General features: G+C 45.1%; 1 protein-coding gene across 1 annotated transcript in view; it reads right to left on the minus strand.

The window, feature by feature from the left end:
* Positions 1-26,707, minus strand: part of HIPK3 (homeodomain interacting protein kinase 3) — a 178,080-nt gene that overhangs the window by 24,960 nt on the left and 126,413 nt on the right. The window contains exons 3-5 of the mRNA XM_073604467.1: positions 23,081-23,204; positions 10,661-10,780; positions 10,128-10,214 (exon numbers count right to left, since the gene is read on the minus strand). Coding sequence (XP_073460568.1) covers positions 10,128-10,214; positions 10,661-10,780; positions 23,081-23,204 — 331 coding nt within the window. The remainder of the gene's footprint in view (positions 1-10,127; positions 10,215-10,660; positions 10,781-23,080; positions 23,205-26,707) is intronic.

A 26,707-nucleotide genomic window follows, 5' to 3' on the forward strand; every position in this document is an offset into this window, starting at 1 on the left:
TGGGATTAGGCGTGTTTCTAGCCTCTCCCAGACTCCTGGGAGCTAGTCTCAGGCTTCCCAGGATGTCACTGAGCATGTGCGGGAACGAGCAGTGAATGCTGGGAGCACAGCATTCACTGCATCCAGGAAAATAGGATTTTTTAAAACAGCTTACCTGTAAAATCCTTTTCTTTCGAAGGACATCACGGGACACAGAGCCACAGTAATTACTGATGGGTTATATAGGTATCACTGGTGATTGGACACTGGCACACCCTATCAGGAAGTTCAACCCCCTATATAATCCCTCCCCCTTGCAGTGATACCTCAGTTTTGTAGCCAAGCAATATAGTGTATTAGAAGAGGGGCGGGACCTCTGTGTCCCGTGATGTCCTTCGAAAGAAAAGGATTTTACAGGTAAGCTGTTTTAAAAAATCCTATTTTCTTTCTCGAACATCACGGGACACAGAGCCACAGTAATTACTGATGGGATGTCCCAGAGCAATGCTACCTGAGGGGGGGGAACCACGACCAAGTAGGGTGCAATCAGACCTGAGGACCCTGTACCGCTGCCTGCAGCACACTACGCCCAAAGGCGATATCCTCATGCCTTCTCACATCCACCTGATAGAATCTGGTGAATGTATGAACTGAAGACCAGGTTGTGGCCTTGCAGATTTGAGCCATAGAGGCCCGGTGATGCACTGCCCAAGAAGCACCAATAGCCCTTGTGGAATGTGCCCTGATCTGAAACGGAGGAATCTTCTGTTTCAAACCGTAAGTTTGAATGATCAACTGTCGAATCCATTTAGCAATGGTAGCTTTTGACGCTGCCTGTCCTCAATTGGGACCCTCTGGCAGCACAAACAAAACATCCGTCTTGCGGATCTGAGTAGTTGCCCCTAGATAGGCCTTAACTGCTCTTACTACATCCAACGAATGTAGAGATCTCTCTTCCGGAGAACAGGGATCTGGAAAAAAGGAAGGCAGAACAATGTCTTGGTTTAAATGAAAATCAGAAACCACCTTCGGTAAAAAACTAGGATGAGGGCGTAGTACCACTCTATCCTTGTGTATAATCAAATAAGGCTCCTTACAGAAAAGAGCTGCTAATTCTGATACTCTTCTAGCAGAAGAGATGGCCACCAGAAAAATTAACTTCCTTGTCAACAAGACCAAAGGAATCTGACTTATTGGTTCAAAAGGCTGTCTTTGTAACACAGCCAGGACCAAGTTCAAGTCCCAGGGGTTTAGGGGCGCTTTAACCGGAGGATTAAGACGCATCACCCCCTGCATAAAATTTCGGACCAAAGAATGCGAAGCAAGTGGCCGCTGAAATAATACTGATAAAGCAGAGACCTGGCCCTTGATGGTACTCAAGGCCAGCTTCATCTCTAATCCTAATTGTAGAAAATCAAGAATTCTACCTATGACATATTTCCTGGGATGCCAACCTCTGGATTCACACCAGGTTATATAAGCTTTCCAGACTCTATGATAAATCATCCTGGAAGCTGGCTTCCTTGCATTAATCAAGGTAGATATGACAGGACCTGAGAGCCCACGACTCTTCAGAACGTGGGTCTCAATAGCCAAACCGTCAAATTTAGCGTTTGTAAGGCAGGATGGAACACTGGACCTTGAGATAACAGGTCTGGGCGTACCGGTAGGGTCCACGGGGAACCCACCGTCATCCTTACTATTTCTGCATACCAAGTCCTTCTGGGCCAAGCGGGGGCCACCAGAAGTACCGACTTCCTTTCCTACCTGATCCTGCGAAGGAGTCGTGGTAGTAGCAGAATAGGCGGGAATGCATAAATCAGTGAGAACCGATGCCACGGAATCACCAACGCATCCGTCCCGCATGCAAGAGGATCTTTTGTCCTTGCCACAAATCTGTCTATCTTTGTGTAGAATCGGGATGCAAAGAGATCTACATCTGGAACCCCCCATCTTTGGCATATGGCCCAAAAGACGTCGGGATGCAGAGACCATTCCCCTGGAAGTAACTGCTGGCGGCTTAGATAGTCCGCCTGCCAATTCTCTATTCCCGGGATGAAAACTGCCGATATGCATGGCACATGCATCTCTGCCCAGACTAAGATCTGGTTCACCTCCTTTTGAGCAGCTCGGCTCTGGGTGCCTCCCTGATGATTGATATAAGCCACTGCTGTGGCATTGTCGGACTGGATCCTGACCGGACAACCCTGTAGCCTGATAGTCCAGGCTTTTAGAGCTAAATGTATCGCCCGGATCTCCAGAATGTTGATGGGTAAGGTCCTCTCTGTCTTGGACCATATCCCTTGGACCGCAGCCTGTTCCAGAACTGCTCCCCAACCTGACAGACTGGCATCTGTTGTTACCACCGTCCAGGTAACCGGTAGAAAGGATTTCCCCTTCTGCAGGTTCTCGGGTATGAGTCACCAATTCAGGCTCTGACGCACCGCATGCGACAGGCGCATCGGAAAGTCTAATGCCTGAACCTTCTTGTTCCAGGTCAACAGAATACTGTGTTGCAGCATTCTTGAGTGAAACTGAGCATAGGGAACTGCTTCGAATGAAGACACCATCTTCCCTAGTAGCCTCATACAAAGGCGGACTGAGGGACCCTTCTTGGTCCTTACTGTCAGAATCAGCTCTCTCAAAGCAGTGATCTTTGCCTGGGGTAGAAATATCTTCTCCTGGCTTGTATCTATAATCAGACCTAAATACTCCAGTCTTCTTACTGGTTTTAGGAAAGACTTTTCTAAGTTGAGGATCCAACCCAGGTGTTCTAGATACCCGATTGTGGTCCTCAAGTTTCCATTCAAAGAGGCTACCGACCGGTCTATCAAGAGCAGGTCGTCTAGGTATGCTATGACAGCTATACCCTGAGCCCTTAATCTGGCCAGAGGAGGAGCCAAGATTTTTGTGAACACTCGAGATGCAGTGGCTATCCCGAAAGGCAGAGCCACAAACTGGGAATGGCGCCCTCCTACCTCGAAGCGCAGAAACTTCTGATGAGCAGGAAAAATGGGCACATGCAGATATGCATCTCTGATGTCTATTGATGCCAGAAATTCTCCTCCCTGTAGGGTGGGAACTACTGTTCAAATTGATTCCATGCAGAAGGATTGAATCCTTAGGAATCGGTTCAGATCCCTTAAGTCCAGAATGGGCCTGACATCCCCATTTGGCTTTTGGACCGTAAAAGGGTTGGAATAGAAGCCCAATCCCTGGTCCTTTGCGGGAACTATCATAATGACCTCCTGCGACAAAAGTCGCCCTAACGCTAGAAGGAGCGACTGGTACTTCTCTGGGTCTCTGGAACACCTGATCTGAGGAACCGAGGAGAGGGGAATTCCTGAAACTCCAGCTTGTACCCTAAGGTTACCGTGGAGATTACCCATCTGTCCTGGAAGTCCTCCTGCCAGAGCTCTGAGAACTGTCGCAGTCTTCCCCCACTCGAGTGAGCGGGGGCGCCCCCTCATGCAGAGGTCTTAGTGTTTTGCCTAGTAGGCTTCTTTCCCCAGGACCTCTTTTGTCCCTGGGGTTGACTCTTGTCTCTGGACCCCGATGGAGGCGGCCGTCGAGACTGCCTGGAGGCTGAAGCCCCCGGCGCTGGAGAAAGAGTCCGTTTGAAAGAGGGACGCTTACTCTTCTTCTTGACAGGTAAGAGAGTGCTTTTCCCACGAGAGATTCTCTTGATATAGTTATCCAAGTCCTCTCCAAACAACCTTGCACCAGGAAATGGAAACCCAGCCAGTAGCTTCTTACATGGTGCTTCGGCTGACCAATTTTTCAACCATAGGATTCTACGTATATGCACCAACCCCAGTGAAAGACGGGAGGTTTGCACGATAGAATCTCTAATGGCGTCAACCACAAAGCATAAGGCCACTGGAAGGTTAGCAAACCCCTGGGCCTGCTGTTCAGGTAATACTTTGATGACCTGCTTAACATGGTCTCTTAAGTATTGACAGACTCCAATCGCTGCTACTGCAGGTTGGGCCACTGATCCTGCTAAGGAGAAACCATCCTTCAATAGGGATTCCATCCTTTTATCTACAGGATCCCTGAGCATCTGAGCATAGTCTACAGGACAAGTCAGGCTATTATTTACGGAGGAAATGGCGGCATCAATAACCGGTATTCCCCACATTTTAATAAACTTTTCTTCCATCGGATAAAGTGTTGAAAACTTTCTAGGCGGAAAAAAACGTTTGTCTGGGTGATCCCACTCAGAATAAATAAGCTTTTCAAGTAAAGTATGAACAGGAAAAGCATGTGCTGCTTGGAAAGGTTTCAGTGACCCCAAAGCAGAAGAGGATTCTTTAGCAGTTTCAGGTATGGGCAACTTAAATGTGGAGCGGACCAATCCAGTGAGGACCTGCACTAAGACTTTCTCCTCTTGGGAAGTCGCAGAGGGTCCCTCTCCACCTGAATCCTCCGAAGAGGAATCATCCATCCCATCCCGATCCTCTGAAAGGGATTCGTCTCCTTTATCCCAGAGCTCCTCTGTCTGAGGGTCTTGGGGAACAGAGGAAAGCCTAGTGCGTTTTCTTCCACTGAGTGAAGACGTAATCACGGCCATTAATCTTTCCTCTAGACCATTAATGGTTGAGGAAAAAAACCTCTTGTGTAATATATACAGGGGCTGAAGTGCCAGAAGCAGGTGTAGCCCCTGACCCCGATGGCTCTCCCTGGCTAGCCGTCCCTGGCCCATCTTTAGGGGGGAGGATGCTGCCGACAGGGGGCCCTCAGAACCTGAACGAGATCCCCTAGTGTCTCTGGTTCCTGGGGTGCTTGAACCTCTTCTACCCATAGTGCAAAGCAACAAGGTGTGAGGTATACAAATGAACACTGCCCGCTGAGCGATGTAGTCTGGCTAAAAGCCTTGCTACCCAATGCTCAGTCTGGTGTTACTTCAGTAAATGCTGCCTAGGAGAATGCCTGTGTCCCACCTTACATGCGACCGTCAGCTCTGTGTCTCTCAGAAGGCTGAGTGCACCTGTACAGAGTGCCTCTAATAGCCTGCAGCTGGCCTGAGTGGGGAGTCTAAGCACTCAGTGCTGACGTCCCGCCCCTCCCCCTCTACCGCCCCCCTTCGAGTTTTGAAAAAAACAGGCGCTTCCCACGCTGGCCGACTCTCCTGTCATGTCTCTGGAGGAAGGCTGGGAGCGGGGGGGGGGGGTTTGGGGGGGGGGGGGGGAGGGGGGTAGAGACTGGTACAAGATCTGCCTGAACGGCTAGATTCAGAGATGGTGGCCATTAGGCCGCAGAGTCTGGGTGGTATAACCACTTTCTAGACCCCTGCGGCCCCTCTCTAGCCTGGGGGGGAACATTCAAACATGAGAAATCCCCCTTTCCACCTTACCTGTTTGCAGCCTGCTTGATACGCTGGGACATAAACAGCGATTACAACACCTGAGACAGACCTGTCAGCATGTGTAGGTTTGTGCTCTTGCAGCCCCCGGTGGTCACAATAGGCATAGCATGCATTTACCTTAAAGGAGAAAAAGCCACTAGAACTCAAAAATTCTGTGGAATCTCCTCTTACCTTATCCAGCCGCAGGGTGCTGTTTACACAGACCCAATCTTCACCTCTCATGGTGGGCTCCGTTTGAAAAAACTGTCAGAGACTGGGGCCCCCATCAGTAGGGGGATCCATCAGTTCTGGGACCGTAAAGCACCTCGCCAGAAATTAGGAAGTTTAAAGCCATTTTCTGATCTGCGGGGTCCAGCTCTCTAAAAAGAGAAGCATTACGGGTAAAACCTCGTTTCTTCGGACACGAGGCCCGGGTACCATTCAATTCGGCCATGAAAAGACACTTTGAATGGATCCGGTTCGCCTGGCTTGCCCCAGTATAGGATATCAGGATATTCCCTTTGGAGCTCAGCACAGGACATCTTTACACATCCATCACCTAAGACACTGGCGTAAAAACTGAGGTATCCCTGCAAGGGGGAGGGATTATATAGGGGGTTGAACTTCCTGATAGGGTGTGCCATCAGTAATTACTGTGGCTCTGTGTCCCGTGATGTTCGAGAAAGAAATAAATGCTTGTGGGCTTCAAATGCCCACAATGAAGATGGAAACCGCCTGCAGTGAATAATATAAGTTATTCTTTCCGACGAAATCTGCCACAGGCGGACATATTACACACAATATGTGAGTATGTAATGCTGAGAAGAAAAGTTTGTGAATGAACTCAAAAAAAAAAAAAAACGATAGATAGGTGGACCCCCGCTTTAAGCTTTGCTACCTTGCTTGTAAATCTTTTGTAACATATTTGAATATAGGTTTACTGCTAAGCTATAATGGCAATTATCAAGAGTCATTAATTATGTGTCACGGACAGTATTTAGACCTTAATTATTCAGTCCATAACATAAGGTGCATATGTGGGTCACATTACAATATAACAAAATGGAATCACTATTAAAGCTTCTTATTCACGCATTTGTAAGCAGTTACTGTAACTGCTTTCACGTCAGACATACTATTTGGAATTATGTTAAAAAAGCGTCAGTTACTCAGCATCTCCTTGTCTGTGTTGAGTTTTTATTGTTATGCAACCTAAATAAAAAAAAGTTTTCATAGTATATTTTTATAACTTAATAGAATATATAAACCTCAAAAAACAAAAAAAACTCTGATTAACAAATCAGAGAACAAGTACACAAAGTTAATGTGTTAGGGTCCATGCATACTGAAGCTGATAAACTGACGTTAAAACTAGCACCAACGACTGGAAAAAGCGGCGTAAAAAATGTGATTTTATCAGCATTTTGCATTGGCGTCAATGTGCGTTTAGTCGTGTTTCTCTGCCTCTATCCAAAGCAATGGTTCCCTATAGGAGCTCATTGATTTGAATAGAAGTCGCACCAGAAGTTGGATCATCATGATCCGACTTGTGTGCTGAGGATCTTGAAGGATGATACCAGACCCTTCGGTCCGGTATGGATTCTAAGGGAAACCTCCACGCAAAAAAAAAAAAAAAAAATTGGCGTGCCCCCCACCCCCAAATCCATACCAGTCCCTTATCCGAGCACACAGCCCAGCAGGTCAGGAAGGAAAGGGGAACGAGCAAGCGACCCCCCCCTCCCGTACCATACCAGGCCACATTCCCTCAACCCGGGGGGGGGGGGGGGTGATTTGGGGCAGGGGGGCCCTGCATCCCCCACCCCAAAGCACCTTGTTAATGAGGACAAGGGCCTCTTGTTGGGGTCTGCGAGTGGGTGCTTATCGGAATCTGGAAGCCCCCCTTTAACAAACCCATACTCATTTACATAGGGTGGGGGGCCCAGATCCCAGCCCCCCCCACTTACCCTATGTAATGGAGTATGGGGTATATTGTACCCCTACCCATTCAGCTTCAGGTTTTTAAAGTATTTTATTACGGCAGCTCTGGCGTATCTTCTGATTTCCCCTCCCCTCTGGCGACGTCTTCTCCCTCTGCTGGTCATTCTCTATCTCCGGTTCTTCTCCCCTCTGAGCTGTCTTCTCGCTCTTTTGACGGATCTTTGCTGCTGTCTTCTCCCTCTGTTGTTCTTCCGATGCTGACTCAATGCGATCTCACGGTGTAATGCTGGGTCCACCATGTGCAATGACTTATATAAGCATGGGGTGGGGCCACCCCTTCACATCATTCGGAGGCCCCGCCCCCTTGTGATGTCATGCCAATATAAAAAAGTCATTGCACACGGCGGACCCAGCATTACACCGGGAGATTGCGTTGAGTCAACATTGGAACAACAACAGGAGGGAGAAGACAGCGGTGAAGACACCGCAAAAGAGTGAGAAGACAGTGCAGAGAGGAGAAGAACTGGAGAGGGAGAAGGACGGCAGAGGGGGAAGACATCGCCGGAGGGAGAAGAGCCAGAGAGGGGAGGAGAAATCGAAAGACGCCGGAGCTGCCTTAATGAAATACTTTAAAAACCTGTGTACTGTGTTTATTTTTGACACTTTTTTTTTTTTTTTAGGTGAATGGGTAGGGGTACGATGTACCCCATACTCCACATAAGATGGGGGGCCGGGATCTGGGGGCCCCCCTTGTTAAAGGGGACTTCCAGTTTCCGATAAGCCCCCGCCCGCAGACCCCGACAACCACCGGCCAGGGTTGTCGGGAAGAGGCCCTTGTCCTCATCAACATGGGAACAAGGTGCTTTGGGGTGGGGGGCGCAGGATCCCCCTGGCCCAAAGCACCCACCCCCCCCCCATGTTGAGGGCATGTGACCTGGTATGGTACGGGTGGGGGCACTCGCTCGCCCCCCCCCCCCCTTTCCTGACCTGCCTGTTCGGATAAGGGTCTGGTATGGATTTTGTGGGGGACCCCACGCCATTTTTTCTGCCGTGGGGGTTCTCCTTAAAACCCATACCAGACCGAAGAGTCTGGTATTGTCCTGGGGGGGGGGGGGGGGGGGGGGGACCCACGCCAATTTTTTTTTTTCATTTTGGCCGGGGGTTCCCCTTCAAGATCCTCAGCACAAAGTCGAACCGCAAGTCGGATCATCATGATCCGACTTCTGGTGCGACTTCTATTCAAATCAATGGACTCGTATAGGGAACCACAGATTTTGAATAGAGGCAGATAAATGCTTGACGAGGTGTAACGATGAGTATACAGCGTTAAACCGCGTTTAACAGCTTTTACCAGCGTCTGGGGTTTTTAGGATTGCTCTTGAATGCAATTTTAGGGCGTTCGGAAAACAGCACATAAACTCCCCTGTTGATGAACTTCAATAAACGTTCATTTGTGCATGGACACATAGGACAACATAGAGGAGTTTAGGGGCTGTTAAAAAACAAAAACGCCCAAGTGTCCAGTAAAAGGAAACATACAATGCTATGAGGAAGACAACAAAAAAGGAGGACAATAGGAAAGAGGAACTCCACAAATAACACACACACACGAGATGGCAAGGATTCAAAGGGGAAATCTTAAAAAATATAGTTTTCATGACAGAGCTTTGTATGTGTTTAAGTTATAAATAAAATCTATTTGCTTTCTGGGATGGCTACGACACAAATTATCCGTTCTATTAAACTGGACACCCAAAATCCTTTGTTAACTGTGCCCACCCTGGGTTAAAGCCTAAGTCCATCTAAAACAAAAAAAAAAACAAAACAAGGGACAATACTTACATTCAGTGAGATGTCCCTTGTGCTGCATTGTCCTCTTTTCGCCCACATATTCCTCCTCCAATGCCCATGTCCTGACTCCCTAATCTTCTGGTGCAGCAGGGGTTAACAGAACTAAGGAGCCATGACAAGCTGTCATCAAGAGTGCCCGACTGCTGCTCCATTCATAGAAGCCATTACTACAGCTTCTATGAATGAAACACCATCTATGAATGGAAGATGGGCAGATGATTGATAGGTCTGCCCCCTTCATTCAAAAGATCCTATTTGAGTATCCTAGGAAAGGAAGCAGAGCTGCAAATCATTAGATGCTGGGATTTAAGGTACATAATATACACTGCTAGGCCACATTTTTATACAGACAAGTACTGTTATGTTTAACACGTGTTAAAGCTTAAAATCGAGGTCCTCCCAAAAGGGGAAGCTCTGCTTATTTGCCTCCTCCCCCCTCCCCTGCCACATTTGGCACCTTTCGAGGGGGGAGCGGGTACCTGAATTTGACAGGCACCCGCTCCCACTTCCGGGTGACTTCGCCGCAACCTTCAGCCCTCCTCCACCGGGCAATGCACAAAGCTCATTTGCAGTAGGGAACCGGCTGTGAAGACTCAAGGCTTCACTGCCAATTTCCCGTCCCCAAATTAGTGGCGGCAGCGCCCCAAAAATCAACTGAAAAATCGGCTCAGGTGAAGACACCGCTGGATTTGTGGACAGGTACGTGTCCTACAGTATTTGTAGCTCCTCTTTAATGTCATGGTATAATTTAATTTTTGACCATAATTCTACTTTAACGTATAGGCAGATGTTTTTTTTTTTTTTTGGAACAGCTTCCTTTAAAAAAAAAATATATAATTTTTGTATTCTATATTTTTATATCAATAATCAAAAAAAAGAGACACCATACCTTATCCTAATCCAATTAGCCAGTCTTCTCACCCTCCTCTTAATTGTTCATAAAGAAAGGATTTACACAGAGCGGGTAAGAGCACAATTACGAAACATGCAGTGTTACACTTCAGCGACTTACATGCACTATATCTTCCAAACTGTTGAAAATATACTTCCTGGCTTCCTTAGACTTCATCCCTGTCTCTGCTTCATGGTCTTCCAAGGTCTATTGAAAAAGAAATTAAATAAAAATAAAACGTCACTGGACAGAACCAAAACCCCAAATTTTATAGTAAGACATGACACAAAGAGGTAATTCACAACACACTGCAATCATCCTTTTATTAAATTAATGGAAAAACTGTCTAAAGGTAACATCTAACATGAATATGAGTGTTGTCATGCACACATAATTATACACTAATGCCAATTTGGACAGAAAGCAATACGTTTCCAGTATATTTCATAGAAAAAGGCTGAAGCACCAAAAAAAGGATCCCGTATAAACACGGGAAAAAAAACCCAAACTTCAAACAGATAAAAAGCCTGGTGAGAAATGCAACCAGTTACTCAGCACCAATGGCATTGAAGGTTCCTGTTCATCAGACTGAAAGAACCAACCTGGCAGAAGCAAGTATCATTCTAGATGCCAAATACAAAAATGTTACTTACTTTTAATTTCCAGCCGGGGTATTGAGCATCTGGATCACGACAAAAGAATCTGGATGTTTTCGTACCCACATTTAGTAGGTGTTCTCCCGGGAACCCTTGAGTTTGGGAAATGTATCGGATCTAGGCAAGAAAATGAATATCAGATATTAATTGTTATAGCATGGTTACCAGTTTGAAACTTAAGGGCTCTTTCACACGGGGAGTCCGTATGTCCGTTTTTCATCCTTCCGTTTTCGGATGAAAAACTGACATACATGTATCCCTATGGAGCGTGGGATGTCAGCGGTGACATGTCCGCTGACATCCGACCCGCTCCGATAAGTGTAACAGAGGAAAACCGTACTTTTTCATCCGTTTTTGGATCGGATCGGGTGGCGACGGACACTACGGTCCGTCATCATCCGATCCCCCATAAGGGAGAGCGGCGCTCTGACAGGTCCGTCGCTGCACAGTGTGCAGCGATGGACCTGTCATCTTCCTGCTCAGCAGGGATCGGCGGAGCGATCCCCGCTGAGCAAGCGGGTGTTCACGGGGCGGATCATCACTGATCCGCCCCATGTGAAAGAGCCCTAATAATATATTACTAGACATTGCCATAACTATTTAGGTATAAAAATATCAATCTTTTATCTTGTTGACATTCAGTTTACTGGTGGAAATGATTGCCATTTCTAGCGAGAGGTAAAAAAGGCAAAAATAAAAAACATTTAAAAAAGAGTTACTAAACCCTTCTTCTTCTGTCTGCGGTCCCTTAGTGGCTCCTCCTCTTCTCAAGTGCCCCGTCGGAGAAGCGCTCTCCTTCGGGACACCCGTGCGGGCGCGCTCCCGTGTCCTGCTCCTGCGTCTATTGACACAGACAGCAGGACCCGGACCCGCCCCCCAGCGCCAGTGTCATTGGATTTTATTGACAGCAGTGGGAACCAATGGCTGCGCTGCTAACAATCTATCCAATCAGGACACAAGACGACAGCTAGAGAAAACACGAGGGTTTACAACCCCTTTAAGTTTACTATGAATGATCACAGAGGATATATAGAAATATTACAATCAGTGTAAACATATCTGTCTCCTGTAACAAGGAGACCCAGTAGCACTACAGTTGCAGGTCACACAACCTAAATCTTTTGAATATTCCATATGTGCATGGTTAACACAAGCATGAGATACAATAAGGGCCCTTTCACACTGAGGCGGGGGCATCGTCGGCGGTAAAACGCTGCTGTTGTAAGCGGCGCTGTACTGTCGGGATTCGGCCGCTACGGCGGCAGTTTTACCCCTCGCTAGTGGCCAAGAAGGGGTTAAAAACCACCGCAAAGCGCCTCTGCAGAGGCGCTCTGCTGGCGGTATAGCCGCGCTGTCCCATTGATTACAATGGGCAGGAGCGGGGAAGGAGCGGTGTATACACCGCTCCTTCCCCGCTCTGAAGATGCTGCTAGCAGGACTTTTTTTTACCGTCCTGCTAGTGCACTGCTCCCGTGTGAAAGCCCTCGGGGCTTTCACACTGGAGACAAAGCAGTGGCACTTTTGGGTCGGTTTGCAGGCGCTATTATTAGCGCGATAGTGCCTGCAAACCGCCCCAGTGTGAAAGGGCCCTTAGTAGTTTCCCCCCCACAACACCCCAGTGCAAAGGTTTTTTAGCATTCCTGTATTATATCATAGGGAGGTTAAGAGGCATTCATTGTAGAGTTTTCATGAATAAATTGGAAGAGAGAAAAATGACAAAACATTTAACAGTTTGGTGTGTGTGTGTATACACAGTAGCTCAGAAAAGTGAGGACACCCATCACATTTTTGTAAAAATGTTATTATATCTTTTCATGTGACAACACCGAAGAAATGACACTTTGCTACAATGTAAAGTAGTGAGTGTACAGCTTGTATAATAGTGTAAATTTGCTGTCCCCTCAAAATAACTCAACAAAGCCATTAATGTCTAAACCGCTGGCAACAAAGTGAGAATGTCCAAATTGGGCCCAGTGCCAATATTTTGTATGGCCACCATCATTTTCCAGCACTGCCTTAACCCTCTTGGGCATGGAGTTCACCAGAGCTTCACAGGTTGTCACTGGAGTCCTCTTCCACTCCTCCATGACGACATTACAGAGCTTGCGCTCCTCCCCCTTCCATTTGAGGATGCTCCACAGATGCTCAATAGGGTTTAGGTCTTGCTTGGCCAGTCCATCATCTTTACCCTCAGCTTCTTTAGCAAGGCAGTGGTCGTCTTGGATGTGTTTGGGGTCGTTATCACGTTGGAATACTGCCCTGTGGCCCAGTCTCTGAGGCGAGGGGATCATGCTCTGCCATCAGTATGTCACAGTACATGTTGGCATTCATGGTTCCCTCAATGAACTGTAGCTCCCCAGTTCCGGCAGCACTCATGCAGCCCCAGACCATGACAATCCCACCACCATGCTTGACTGTAGGCAAGACACACTTGTCTTTGTACTCCTCACCTGGTTGCCATCACACACGCTTGACACCATCTTATCTTGGTCTCATCAGACCACAGGACATGGTTCCAGCAATCCATGTCCTTAGTCTGCTTGTCTTCAGCAAACTGTTTGTGGGCTTTCTTGAGCATCATCTTTAGAAGAGGCTTTCTTCTGGGATGACAGCCATGCAGACCAATTTGATGCAGTATGCAGCTTATGGTCTGAGCACTGACAGGCTGATCCCCCACCCCATTCAACCTCTGCAGCAATGCTGGCAGCACTCATACGTCTATTTCCCAAAGACAACCTCTGGATAGGACGCTGAGCATGTGCACTCCACTCCTTTGGTCGACCATGGCGAGGCCTGTTGAGTGGAACCTGTCCTGTTAAAATGGCAAACCTGTCTGGGAAAATGGCAAATTAGGCCCAATTTGGACATTTTCACTTAGGGATGTACTCACTTTTTATGTCAGCGGTTTAGACATTAAAAGGGGTTGTAAACACTCGTTTTGTTTTTTTTTAAAACAAACATATTATTCTTGCCTCCACTGTGCAGTTCGTTTTGCACACTGTGGCCCTGATCATCGTCTTCTGGGGGCCCCCAACGGTGCTCGCGGCTCCTCCTCGCATCGATAAACCCCTTAGGAGAAGCGCTCTCCCTGGGGGTTACCTTGCGGGCGTGCGCGCCGAATCCAGCATTTGCTTCCATAGACACAGAATGCTGGACTTGGCTCCGCCCCCGCATCATTGGATTTGATTAAAAGCAGCGGGAGCCAATGGCTGCGCTGCTATCAATCTATCCAATCAAGAGCTGAGAACCCAGGGCAGAGAGGTAGAGTGTATCTCTGCCGAGGGAACGAAGGGGCTCAGGTGAGTAAAACGGGAGGCTAGGGGGCCGGTGAGTGTCAGGAGTTTTTTTACCTTAATGCATAAAATGCATTAAGGTGAAAAAACATGAGCGTTTTACAACCCCTTTAATGGCTGTGTGTGGAGTAATTTTGATGGGGACAGCCAATTTACACTGTTATGCAAGCTGTACACTCACTACTTTACATTGTAGCAAAGTGTGATTTCTTCAGTGTTGTCACATGAAAAGATATAATAACATTTTTACAAAAATTGTGAGGGATGTACTCACTTTTGTGAGATACTGTATGTGTATATCTATATAGATATATGCATACATAGAGCTAGAAATAACAGTAAAGCTTTAAATATCAGTAAAGAAGGAAGTGAGAGCTTTGTTTGTATGTAACAACTAATCACAATCCGGAAATGTATTACAAGCACACAACTTCTGCTTTTCAAAACAAGGCACGGTTATTGTAAGTGTATACTGTGCCTATGGGCTGTGGTGACTTTGTTACAGCAGTGACCTCACCATAATAACATTAGAATAACAGGTTCTTCTGTTCTGTCTAGTTCCTGTTCATTAATGCCTTTGCAAAGTTTAGAAATCAATGTGGTTAGATCGCCAAATAGTTTTGCATGATCTGTGTTTGGGAACGCCTGACAAAGACATCATGGCCATGATTACAAAAAATGTTATAACACACATAAACCATTGTTATATTACAGAAGCCGTAACCACTTCTTTGAAAAGATTCCATTATTTTATAGCATTCCATGGCAGGGATCTGAATTTCAGTTCCTTTTTGTGCCCACTTATCTTCAGCACCCTAAAGACTTTTTTCCTGTTCTGGGTAAGTGATGACGTTCGACTAAATGATCAGAAGATGAGGTGGACACACACACACCATATTCCAGCATGTAATATCCTGGATTGCAAAGCAACTGCTCCACCATTCCATGGGGAAGAGTAACCATGTCAAATGGTTATATTTATCAAACAAAATACTGCTTTTAAACAGAGCTTCATTAAGTGAAATCAGCTGTTATGACAGCTGAAGATACCGTTCATTGCTTAAGTATGCTACTGTCTGAAATTGGCGCTAGTCTTGGGGCAGGAAATACTTCTGCAGCACCACCCAAGACTGATGAGCCCGCTTGGGAATTCAATTTTTGGGAGTCTTTAAAGGAGAAGTACAGCCAAAGAATTGGTAAATGACAGTCACCAGCTCTCTGATCACAGAGCTCTGGGAACTGAGGGATCAGCAGTCTTTGATCGCTCAGTTCTCAGTTTTAGAGCTGGCATGGGATAGATGTAGCATTGGATTGATGCTGCTGCCACCTAGGTAAGTATGATTTCTAAAAACACAAAAAAATAAAAAACAAAAACAAACTTCTCTTTTAATGCCCGACTGCAATGTGAAATGGGAACCTTGGCTGCGAAAGTAAAACAGCCATCCTCACAGAAGCTGAGCTATTGTATTTGGACAGCAGAGAAACTTCCTGTTGTCAGAATACAATGATCAGTGTTGCCAAGTATAGCAAGCTGCACTACGTGTAGCTCTGGACAAACACAGCCTGTCTCAGGAGCAAGTGGCTTGCTATGGTGGCAGACACAGAAGGGGAGGAGCCATAAGTGGCAGCGTGGGACCTAGAAGAGGAGGTTTGGGGCTGCTCTGTGCAAAACTAGTGCAAACAGCAGGTATGTAATGCATATTTTTTATTTTAGGTGATAAAAGCAAGCCTTTAAAATCACTTTAACCATTCTGTTATTAAATACCTTACTTGGCAATATTAGAAGGCTACATCTGTTGGTTTACATTCAGGAGGCACAACCCGAGAACACAGACATGATCTTTCAAGAAGGAGCTTACAGCTACTGGCTGCATGAAGAACTTAAAGAGGAATAAAACCCTTAAGGGTTTTACTTCCTCTTTATTCCCCTGCAAAGTAAAAGCATAATGGACTAGTATGCATTGCATGCTAGCCCATTACATGCCACTTACCTGCAAACGAAGCCTGCAATGTCCACGATGTCCCCGCTGCTGGAAGCATCCATCTTTACCTCTCTTCCTTCCAGGGCCGCAGACTCAGGCTCTGTATGTAAGAGCGAGCCAGGAGCCGCCAGTCACGGCACACGCTGGGGAAGAAACGGCACTGTAGGCAGTTTCTTCACTGTGCATGCGCTGACATCATCAGGGCACTACAAAATATCTCATAAACGACGCACGTTTAGGAGATATTTTCAGTACATATAGGTAAGCCTTATTATAGGCTTACCTATATGTAAAAATAGGTCAGGGGGGTTTCCAACCACTTTAAAGTGACACTAAATTATATCCTTCTTCTCCAAAAGTAAAGTGTTACTAAACCCATAACAGTAAAATCAGTCTGTATATGCAGTAAAGCATGCTGATTATACTCACTGTGGAAGCTAAGAGGTTAATCCTGTGCATTGTGTGAAAAGTCGGTTTGATCCTGTCTTCTCTGATCCTCCACTTTTTCCACAGCCCCCAATCCATCTCCTGACATTACAGAGCCTTTGGGGCACTGTGCACATGCTCGGTTTGGTGTGTATTGCTAGTGTTTTTTTTTTTTTTCTTGGGAGGGTGCATGTGATCAACACGGGGCCAATCAGCACTGTCCAGACAAAGGGTCAGGGGTCCTGCAGCCTCATAGGACAGAGAGTAAAATGAAAACTCCTCCTACAAGCTTTAACCAGACACTGATAGAAGTCTCAAGGGTGCTATATACTGCTGATGAGAAAAGGTATTTAGCAGTTTATATTTACTAAAATAATTGCATTTCCATGTTGTGTGTACTGTGAGAGACCAGATAAAGTGAATGCAGGGTCCTGGGTTTAGTAACACTTAATCCATACACATCCACTGCTTGATGGTCCTCTCATCTATTTTTCATGCAATAATCTCTTATTGTGTTTTTCTGCCTATTTATAACCTCCTCCATGAGCTCCTGAGCCCCCCCCCCATATATTTGGGTATATTTGGAATAAGCACTACCCACAAGTTGTGGTCCATGTGCACTGCTCTAGAATACTGTAAATCCCATAGTCCTAGGTCCATCTTAGAAGCGAGCAAAAGAGGGTGGCTACTTCCCTACATATAGTGGGACCATGGAGAATGACCCCTCTAACAGGAAGTCACAGGAGCAATAAAAAGCAATTTGGAGGTTTGTTGGAGGCTGTTTTTTTTTCTGGAGATAAAAATTCATAATTGAATAGAATTTTTTTTTTTTTTTTTCCAGAGTTTAGTGCCACTTTAACAAATTAAAGTGGTGTTCCGGCTGAAATTATACTTTTTAAATAAAAATACTCCTATAATACACATGCTTAATGTATTCTAGTAAAGTTATTCTGTAAACTAAGGTCTGTTTTGTTAGTTTATAGCAGTAGTTTGTTATTTTATAAACTTACAGCAGGCCGTGCCCATCTTAAGTGTGGGCATCTGAAGCCAGACTGTATTTCTTCCTGGATCTCATCCTTGCAGATCTCGCACATGCTCAGTGCAGCACAAGCAGTGTAATAGGATTCAGGTCAGGTTTCCATAGTAATGGCAGTGTCAGAGGAAGTTGCAGCCCCTTCCCAGAAGACACTGCAAACAGGAAATGATGCGATGGGCCACGGCCAGGGAGGAGGAAGTGAAAAATGAATACAGCAGATATACAGTAGGTGCTGAGAAAAAAAAAATAAAAAATATCCAATTTGTTTACAGTTCACAGTTTAGTGAGGGATGCTGAAGAGTTGTAAAAGTGGGTGGAACACCACTTTAATTTAGAAGTCAGAAGCCAGTCAATCCAGTTAAGGGATCAAGAGGCACGCACATCCTATGACTACAATAAAATGTTTTAAAAAGTTAAGTGTGCACTGCTGGATCCTGGAATTTCTCCAGTCTTGCTTACAACAGGGTTAGAAAAATCCTGATAGATGTGTTTCCAATGTGCAAGAAAAATTCAAGTGCGTGCCTAACTCGCTTATGTGTGCGGATATTCAAGTTTCAAATTAGTTTGTTTACAGACAATGATAGCCTGACGGATTAATAAGAAAACCTATGATACAATAATACATTAAAAGAATTAGAAATGGTTTTAGACAGATAGTGAAATAGAACAAGGCAGTGCCCTGAAATGGGCTGCATACCTGCAAGTTACCCACTGTGTGCAATGGGTAATAAGCAGGACAACGTACACCAAGAGTAACACCGCTAATAAAAACAGTTCAGGATCAGGAACATTTCTATCTACAGTACATCTAAACTCAAGAACAAAAAAATGTAATATTATATATCTTACCAGTTCTTAGGCTGGGTACAGACTGATCGATACTTGAAGGGTTTAGCAAGAACTGTACAAATTTTGACCTGTGTGTGGCCCTTCCTGTTCAACAGAAGTCAATTTTTGGATTGACTTCTGTCGAACAGACACGCTGGAAAACTTTAAACAATCAGTGTTGCAGCACTGCTGTACAGTGAACTTTCAGCACAGAGACCGAGCTTTCACTGAGAGCTCCAGATCTTGTACTATCAGTCTTGAATGGAGAAAAAGATTGTGTAAAAAAAATACAAAAAAAGAAGAAAAAAATAGCTATATCAGCCAGGGTTTACTGTATATCAGTGTTAGGGTTAGCGTTAGGGTCAGTGTATTTCAGGTAGGCTAAAAAAAAAAAAAAAAAAAAATATCACAAAAAACAAAATGCGCACTATTGTTTCTGGGCCCTACTACAGGTACAAACAACAACGAACATACACGTGTGGTATTGCTGCGGTCATCAGGAGCAGGAGAATTTATTTGGGTTTGTTTTTTGGTAGTAGGCTATGGTAATAGCAAGAAATATACAGCTAAATAAAAAATAAAAATAAAAAGATTACCATTTACCACCAAATGAAAGCCCAATAAAGTTCAAAAGCCCAAAATATATAATTCACCTGAACAGTAGTTGCGATATGTACAGATTTACTAACATATGTCAAAGTTTCAAAACTGTGTTCAGGCATTAAGATTTGTTTACCCTCTGTCATGCAGGAGTTAAACAAAAATGTTAAATGTGACAATCTCCTGTTTCAAGTGCTGGCTGAGATGAAGTCGGATTTAAATAGGTAAAGGGTTGAAAGTTTAAGGTGATTTTTTTTTTTGTTACCTTTTTTTAAATAACAAACATGTTCTACTTACCTGCTCAGCCCCAATCCTCCTTTTCTCGACTCCCCAGCTGGCGCGCCTGGCTCCTCCACCCTGTCGAGTGCCCCCATACTAAGCCGCTTGCTATGGGGGCCTGTGCACGGGGTGGGGGGGTGCTCCAAAGCCTCACTGTGTATATTGCCATAGACAGCGAGACTCTGCCCTGCCCCCTATTCAATGGCTATGATTGACACCAGTGGGAGCCAATGGCTCCAACTGCTGTCTCTGAGCCAATAAAGAAGGAGAGAGCCTCTTGTGCCCATTGCTGGATCAAGATCAGGCTCAGTTAAGTATAACAGAGGAAAAGAGGGGGGGTGGCTGGGAGGGAGGGAACTACACACAAGAGGTTTTTTTACCTTAACGCACAGAATGCATTAAAGTAAAAAACCTTCTGCTTTTAGAACCACTTTAATAATCGCTCTTTAGAACCCCTATAACTGATGTCTTTTTGGATTGTTACGATGGCACAGATTTACCTGGACAACTGTTGATGCAACATTTCTTTTATCATATACCCTTTGGATTTTATCCAAGGTGCCCCCCTAGAGGCAACTTTGCGCTTGAGAGCAACAGAGTCACTGCACTCTACAATGTAGACTCTACTGTGAGATTTACCACTCAGCAGGATAAATTACATTGTTTAAACCACACTTGGAGTCATGCCACTACCAGATCCATTCATTTAGAATGCATTGGTTAATACTCTCAAGGTAATGCGCTCAAAAAGATGTACGCAGCATCTAAGTCACTTTTGCATGATAAAAAGGGGAATGACTCTTGAGAGGCTGCAGCAGCTGTCCCCCTTTTACAGGTCACTATCTTCAAGCACTCTAAGCTCTGTGTTTTGCAGTGTGTGCATATTGATTATTAACCCTACTGTGAGATCTAAAGCAGACCATAGACAGAGCAACAATGGGAAATCGCTTGATTCCCCCATCAATACAGTCAGTGTTGATGGGGGAATCCCTCCCGCAGAGCCATTGTGTTCTCCCCAGCTGTAATCACATGTAAACTCATACAGGCTGGTTGTACTCAAGTTGATCGATTGATCAACTTGGGTACATTGAGTCTGCCTATACATGGCTTGAATCTCAGCCAGTTCCTGCTGAACCAGTCAAGATTCAAACAGTCTATGGCCAGCTTAACTGATGATGACTCTAGCAGCTTGCACCTCCTCTCTCCTTTTACACAGAAGTTCCATGTTATGTGACCTCTAGTTCTTATGGCATAGCAGAACATTGAAACAGGTAAGTGTTTTTCAGGTAGGCTGGCAGGTGCAGGTAGTGGTTTTGAAATGCAGGTTCCAGACACGCGAGTCCACAGAAACAACCCCACTCAGGTCTCTACAGCATTGCATTTCTCTTTGATCTTGTTTACTCTTTTGCTTCATAGCTCCTGTTGGCTTATTACATTATATTATCCATACACAAATAACTCTTGCCTGCTGCTTTATTTAGCATTTAAAGATTGCCAGCTCTCCGGAGAAGACAAGTCCTCCCCTGGTGATCCTATTTACAAGTTGTTTACGACACTATCAAAGTGCTTCAAAAGCAGTGTAGCTTGGGCCCTGTACCTACAAGTACACAAGTAATGCATTCTGCATAATCACAGTGAGATTAATGAATACGCAACAGCAAGATGTGCTTCACCAGAGACACTTAACAGCTGAGGCTTTTTAAAGTAACGTAATGAAAGTATTCATATGGAAAAATAACAAGACTAGGAAATGAGCAACATAGATTCTGAAACAAAAGCTGAATGCACTTTTTGATACAAAGAACTGCATGGCCCACCTGCGCACACCAACAAGATGCAGCATGCAGATGTATTGCTGAGCACTCATGTATCACTCTATCAGGGCTTTGTACGGGATTTCTACCACAGCAGAAGCTCACCAATCACTGGGTTTGAGGTACAGAGCTCAGGCTCCTCTTTTTGACTTACAAAAAACTCAAATAGCTGCCTGTGCAGTCACAAGACAATTACATATGGCCAAAGTCCAATAGATCAATTAATGCTTTAGCATACCAAAATGTAAAAGCTCAAAATAACGTCATTACTTTTAAACCACAAAAGTCCAAACTTATGAAGTTTTAAAGTGACAACGCCGTCATTTTTTACTGTGGTTGTAGTTTAGTGAAGGTTTACTTATTGATTTTGTTACTAATACATTTTGATATAACAAAACATTAAAGTAGAAGTCCAGTCAAAACCTAACTAAGCCTAAACCTACTCATAACATCCTCATTCTAAGCCCAATGCCAGATATAATGTAAAGGAAAAATGCGTTTACTTACCTAATCTAAAGGTGCTCTGGTCTGGTCACATGATCTCCCTAGGGGCCGGCTTCAGGGGAGAACAAAAAGCAGCGACAACCCCCGCAGAGCCTGGGAGGTGACATCACCTACAGACCTACTATGGAGAATCAGTTGTCGGCTGTCCCTCCTCTACACCAGTGTTTCTCAACTCCAGTCCTCAAGGCGCCCCAACAGGTCATGTTTTCAGGATTTCCCTCAGATGAAACAGCCACGGTAATTACTGAGGCAGTGAAACTGATCAAATCACCTGTGCAAAATAATGGAGAGCCTGAAAACATGACCTGTTGTGGCACCTTGAGGACTGGAGTTGAGAAACACTGCTCTACACTGACACGGGCACTGGGACCTGATCATGTGACCAAACCAGAATATCCTTAGATAAAGTATATGCATCTTACTTTTACAGGGATTGCAGCCACTGTGCCCATCAAATGCCGCCACTGTGCCCATCAAATGCCGCCACTGTGCAAAATGAGTGCCATCAAAAGCCACCTAGATAGGGTAAGTGCCGGTCAGACGGCGAGCGGGTGGGGTAACAGTGGCAACTTTTGAGGGGCACAGTGGTGGCAACTGATGGGGCACAGTGGCGGCAACTGATGGGGCACAGTGGCGGCAACTGATGGGGCACAGTGGCGGCAACTGATGGGGCACAGTGGCGGCAACTGATGGGGCACAGTGGCGGCAACTGATGGGGCACAGTGGCGAAAATTGATGGGGCACAGTGGCCATCAAATGCTGTTACTGTGCCCCATCAAATGCTGGCACCGTGCCCCATCAAATGCTGCCACTGTGACCCTGCCCGCTCGCCGTCTGACCGTCACTTACCCTATCTCTGTGGCGGGTCAGGCAGCGGGTGACGGCGACGAGCTGTGGGACCTTGCAGCGGGTCAGACAGCGGCGAGCTGTGTCCTATGTGTCTCCTCCCCTCCTCCTGATAGGCATCCAATAGCAGCGCTTGTCCTTTTGGCCAATCAGGTGACGGGTAACAGACCCACACTTTCACGATTGGCGGAGAGGCGGTTCAATGTTAGAAAAGCGAATATTCATTCGCTTTTCTAACACACCTGGGTGGACTCCGAGCGCAATGCTTTGCGCTCCGAGTTCACCTATTTTGATGCCTATGGCTTTAATCGGGTGCTTCAAAAATACACCCCCGCCAATGTAATTCAGGCGCCCGGCGTCCGAAAAGGGGCCTGAATAGGGGGTGGTGGCGGCCAGGGATAGATTCATGCAATGCATAAATCTATCATTTATTCATAGAGGGGTGCCTGGAGAGAAAGGGCGGCGCCCGTGCGCCCTTAATGGACGGGCCACCCCTGGAATAGACCAGTCCTACGCTATAGAGCAGAAGAAAGGATCAATACTGTGCATGCAACTGTCATCAAGGCCATGTACCAGGTTGGTTCTTGGGGCTCCTACAGCTTAGTCAAGAACGGTCAGATATTTTAATTTTCAAAAAGTGATGACACAAGAAAGCATTTAAAGCTTTTTGTTTTTATTGGAAAATATTCTTTTATTTTAGATTCTTTAGGCTTTGTGTTATCCCATGCTTGAGGCTATTCTGCTTGACCAAGGACGAAGAACATACATACACTCATCCACTGTCAGCAGACATACAGAAAATGACATACCTGGTCATACTCCAATGCTCCTGGGTAGAGAGGCCATCCTAAGAACAGCTCAGCAATCACACATCCCAGCGACCACATGTCTATGGCTTCACAAAATGGCAACCCCAAAATGATCTCAGGAGCTCTGCAAAAGCAAAACAAAATGATTCATGGTTACTAGGTTAATGGTCTTAGACAAAACAAGCTCACATACTGCAAGAAGACATATGCTAATATAATTTTTTTTAATGATATTTACGCATTTACAATTCAACAACATTAGCTACCAAAACTTGCACCGATTTAACATTTTGATCTGTGTACTTTAAAGTGGGGTTCCACCCAAATTTTGAACAATATCTGTATGTATTCTCTTCCTTGCCTAGATGCTGACATGCCGTTTAAAAAAATTTAAATCGCCGTAATTCCCTTTTATTTTTCTATTCTTCTTTGCACTTCCTGGTTCTCCTCCTGTGGGAGTAGGCGTTTCTAGCCTCTCCCAGACTCCTGGGAGCTAGTCTCAGGCTTCCCAGGATGCCACTGAGCATGTGCGGGAACGAGCGGTGAATGCTGGGAGCACAGCATTCACCACATCCAGGAAATAAATGCTTGTGGGCTTCAAATGCCCACAATGAAGATGGAAACCGCCTGCAGTGAATAATATAAGTTATTCTTTCCGACGAAATCTGACACAGGCGGACATATTACACACAATATGTGAGTATGTAATGCTGAGAAGAAAAGTTTGTGAATGAACTCAAAAAAAAAAAAAAAAAAAAAAAAACGATAGATAGGTGGACCCCCGCTTTAATGGAAAAAAGTTACACAGTGAGCACTTCTAATTAAGTGATAACTAATGGAGCACTTTACAAAATAAAGTACAAAAAAGAAGTCTGTGATCTTCTATTCTGAAGAGTGGGCAGCTTTGGAAGGCAGTAAGACCCGGTTCACACTGGGACAACTTGTCAGGCAACCTAGCCGCCTGACAAGTCGCCTCCCGTTCTGTACAATGGAACCGTTCTAATAGGAGCGACGCAAGTCGCTCCGACTTAGAAAAAGGTTCCTGTACTACTTTGGGGGCGATTTGAGGTGACTTGCATTGACTTCTATATAGAAGTCGTTTTGCAAGTCGCCGCTGCTGTCGTGTGCAGGTCGCCTGAGGCAGTCGCGCTTCAAGTCGTGCTGCCTCAGTGTGAACCGGCTCTTAACATTCACAGAGTTGCAATAAATGTAACTACTACAAAGAACAACAGCGAGTACTGTGCCGTATAGACAAACTAGATGGTGATAAATGCTCTACAGTATCGAAAGCACTAATATTGCACACACAGATTTGCCCACTTATGACCACAGTCCATGCACTCACACCACTATACAATTATTTTTAGTATTTGTTTGCTTGGGTTTTTGAATATATACTAATGAAGATGATGGGTGAGTAGCAAGCAAAAGTAAAAAAATCTTGTGTGCTTTCACCCACAGCCGTAAGTACCAACAATCCCATGGGATGAGGAACTACAACGTAACATGCACATATACAGGAAATATATTGAGAACTTATAAAAACACACATCTTAATACTTCTACCAGTAGTTTTATTGCCCCACCACCACCTCCTTAAACACTTACCTCTCTCAATCCAGCACTATGCCCATCTGCAGTGGCGCCCTACTCTCTTCCTTTTCTCACAGGACACAGAGGCAGCAGGGGAAGCTACTGGCTCCTGCTGCTGTCAATCATATCCTGTGAGGAGGGAGTGAGGGTGGGCCCATGCCACGCTGCCCAGCCTGGTAGAGTGCCTGTACAAGTGCCCCCCATAGTAGCCGGCTTACTATGTGGGCATTTGCAGAAGAGGAGGAGCGGAAAGTGCCAGCCAGGGACACCAGAAGAGGAGAACGGAGATCAATAATATTACCTAGAGCAGGTAAGTAGAACTTTTTATTTTAAGGGAATAAAATATAATCATTTATAAATTTATAATCACTTTAAAGTGAAACTCCACTCTCTCACCCAGTATTGACTATTTTCAATCCTTATGCTGCTAGCATTAGCAAATGGATAGAAAATTATGTATTTTTTTACTTGTGTCAAACTTTGTTTTTACATTTCTTCAGTTAAGTCTTGGTTTCCAGGCCTGGGCAAATTATGTCATACATCCCAGGAGTCTTTAGGAAAGGGTGAGGGATTTTCCCAGCTAAGCACACCTTCCTGCCTGCATGCCTGAGCTACGAATCATCTGCCCTTACTCAAGATGGCCACAGCCAGAAATGCTAGGGGTGTTTTTGAAAGAAATTTCTCAGAAAAATAAAACATGGAGACATTTGGGGTGGGAAAGTTTGCTTTGAAGATTAAAAACTAATTAAATAGCGTTTTTGATCTGTGGTGCTCAGATGCTGTGTAGTTCTAATTGAAAGTATAACTGAAGGAAAGACTTTTTTTAGTTTTGGATAGAGAAGAGAGTGATTAGAACACCGGTTTTTAATGCCGTCTGTGTCCTCGATAGAAAGATTCACCTTCTCTATTAGTCTAGATTACCATTATCAACAAAAGTGAAAGCAAAAGAAAATCCCAAATGTTAGGCTGTCCCCAGAACAGGAACAACAGTGATATTTTCCAAAGGGAAAAATAGTTCTGGTGACCACGAGGAATTCTTTTACTTTAAATAGATATTCTCTCACTTCCTGTTTTGGCTATGGGACAGGAAGTAAAGAAAATCTGCCCAATGGGACACATGTGAAAAATAAAACTTTCAGGCATTATAACCTTCCCTTATTCTATTTAAAATAAAATAAAAAGTTTTGCCTTTGGATCTAATTTATTTTTTTTTTTTTCCTTCTTTTGTCCAATGCATTAAAGTGGTTGTAAACTCCAAAAAACAAAAAAGAAAAACCTGCAAGACAAAGGCATGATGAGCTAGTATGCATCACATATTAGCTCATTATGAAATACTTACCTCAGATGGAAGCTGTTGCAGTGGTCCCCGCACACCGCTGTGACCGGCGACATGTCTCCCGGGGTTATTACCGGGTTCCAGCGTTGTGCTTAGCCAGAGCCGCGATGACCTCACTCCCTCGCATGAGTGCTATGGCAGTCACGACACGGCTCCTGAAAAAACGGCAAGAGCGGGCCGTTTCCAGAGTGCGCATACAGTGAATATCTCCTAAACTGTGCAAGTTTAGGAGATATTCACGGTACCTACAGGTTTATAGGCTTACCTGTAGGTAACAGTGGCGTAACAGGGTTTACAACCACTTTAAATAACATTCATATTATGGCAACTTGATTTTGGAAGGATTCATAAATTCCCTACAGTATATGTTTTGGTCAGAAATGTCCATATCAACTAAAGAAGCAAAATTGTGTTTCTGGCTTTAAAGGGGTTGTAAACCCCACCCCCCCCCCTTTTTTTTTTTAAACAACAAACATATCATACTTACATCCACTGTGCAGTTCGTTTTGCACAGTGTGTCCCCGATTATCATCTTCTAGGGTCCCCCAACAGCGCTGGTGGCTCCTCCTCGCATCAGTAAACCCCCTAGGAGAAGCACTCTCCCTGGGGGTCACCTTGCGGCGCGCTCCAGAGTCCAGCATTTGCATCCATAGACACAGAATGCCAGACTCGGCCCCGCACCCGCGTCATTGAATTTG

Source organism: Aquarana catesbeiana, linkage group LG11 (genome assembly GCF_042186555.1).
Source record: "Aquarana catesbeiana isolate 2022-GZ linkage group LG11, ASM4218655v1, whole genome shotgun sequence".
NCBI lineage: Eukaryota > Metazoa > Chordata > Amphibia > Anura > Ranidae > Aquarana > Aquarana catesbeiana.